Raw genomic sequence first — 1,773 nt, forward strand, 5'->3', positions numbered from 1 at the left:
CATTAAGTGTTGTAGCTGGGATTTCAACCTGAAAGCCTTTTGATCTTATGCTAAATTCAGAAACTTGCAAAACAAAACTTTCAACCACCCAGAATCCAAAACTAGCAACAAAAACTTCAATCTTTCCCAACAACAACATACCAAGTGTAATCCCAAAAGTGGAGCCTGTGAAACGGCAGAGTGTACGTAGTCCAGATCTTACCTTCTTTACCTGTAGAAATAGACACTATTTCTGGTAGACCCTCAGTTTAAATAAAGCCAAAATCTAGCATTTCCCAACAAAATCTTAACATTTCCCAATAACAACATAACCGGTGTACTCCCGCAAGTGGGGTCAAGGGAGGGTAGAGTGTACGAGGCCACGGAAAACTATTTCCAATAACCCCCTCAACTTAAATGAAGCCAAAAATCCATCATTTCCCAATTCCCCAGAAAAGCTAAAAATAAAAGATCACACAAAATTCAAAGTCAATAAAACAAAAGGCAAGTTAGGTACCTGTATTTTGAGATGTGAAATAGAAGAAAGCAGAGACAGAAACAACAAAGGCGACAAATAGAATAACAATAATAGCACCAATCGAGATCTTCCAATTATTCGACTTCAATCTACGGTGCTGATTCCTCGCTTGCTGCTGCTGCTTACTCGAACGAATCCCAACAGATACATGATCCGATACGATGCCGTTCCGAACAACTCCACCAACACCACCATTGTTAGTAATACCTAATGCACCCGATTGTCTGTACTGAGCCATTCCAGCATTGTACAAAATCAAATAATAATAACAAAAACCTTCGTACTACATACAAGTTGAAGGAGATTTAATGGAGATTTAGTCACTGGAAATATAAATAAATCAAATATATAGTACTCTATAGTTTTGATTTGATTGAGCAATTAAGTATTTATTATTAGTATTAGTATAGTAAGAAAAAGAATGTGGTTTCATTTTTCAGAAAGCAAAAATGGAAAAACAGGAAACTCGTGTTTGTGAAAAAACGGTAGATTACGCGCCGGTGTACATAACTTCTCCGTCACTTTTTTACTCCATAAATATTGTAAAATGTCTAGTTATCCAAAATTATACAATGCCATTTTTGTAATGGTTTTTGTTTTTGTTTCATTTTTGGTATAGTTATACTCTCCTCTCAAACAATACTTTTGCATTTTATTAATAAATAGATATATAATAATATTTTTTTAATATAAAAAATTAATAATTTATTAATTTTTATCTATTTACGTTAGAGATGTGCAAAAATCGATTCAAATGATAAACTGAATTGATAAAAATGTTATTAGTTTATCTGTATCAGGTTATTGAATTAACTATTTTTGATGGTTTTATTAAAAAATTATTGGGCTATCGATTTAATTTTCGATTTTAAGGTTTTAGTTAATGATTAAATCGATAATCGAATAAGATTATATTAAAATTATACTTTTATTCATAATTATATAATAATGACTTTAGATTTCAATACATACTTTATTGTCTTTTGCATTTTGTAGATGCTGTCTTAATGCTTATAATTTGTATAGACTTTATGCATGAAAATAGTGTTTAACAAATGAAAATATGAGAAAGTAAAAAAAAAATTGACGAAATTTTCTTATCGGTTAAATCGAAAATTGAACCAATGAAGATTAAAAATCGATTAACCGAAAACCCATAACGAACTTCTTATTGATTTGGTTATCAATTTAGCGTATTTAAAAATCGAATCGATAATACACAAAATCAAATCGAACGGGCGTGATAACCTAGGAAG

At 31.0% G+C, this 1,773-nt stretch overlaps 1 protein-coding gene across 1 annotated transcript in view; it reads right to left on the bottom strand.

The window, feature by feature from the left end:
- The window catches only part of LOC107854384 (probable hexosyltransferase MUCI70), a gene marked incomplete in the record, with an annotated part of 18,106 nt that extends 17,021 nt beyond the window's left edge, over nt 1–1,085 (bottom strand). Inside the window, 1 exon segment of the mRNA XM_047411909.1 lies at nt 497–1,085. Coding sequence (XP_047267865.1) covers nt 497–755 — 259 coding nt within the window.
- Nucleotides 1,086–1,773: the final 688 nt, after the last annotated feature.

Source organism: Capsicum annuum, chromosome 4 (genome assembly GCF_002878395.1).
Source record: "Capsicum annuum cultivar UCD-10X-F1 chromosome 4, UCD10Xv1.1, whole genome shotgun sequence".
NCBI classification, from domain to species: domain Eukaryota; kingdom Viridiplantae; phylum Streptophyta; class Magnoliopsida; order Solanales; family Solanaceae; genus Capsicum; species Capsicum annuum.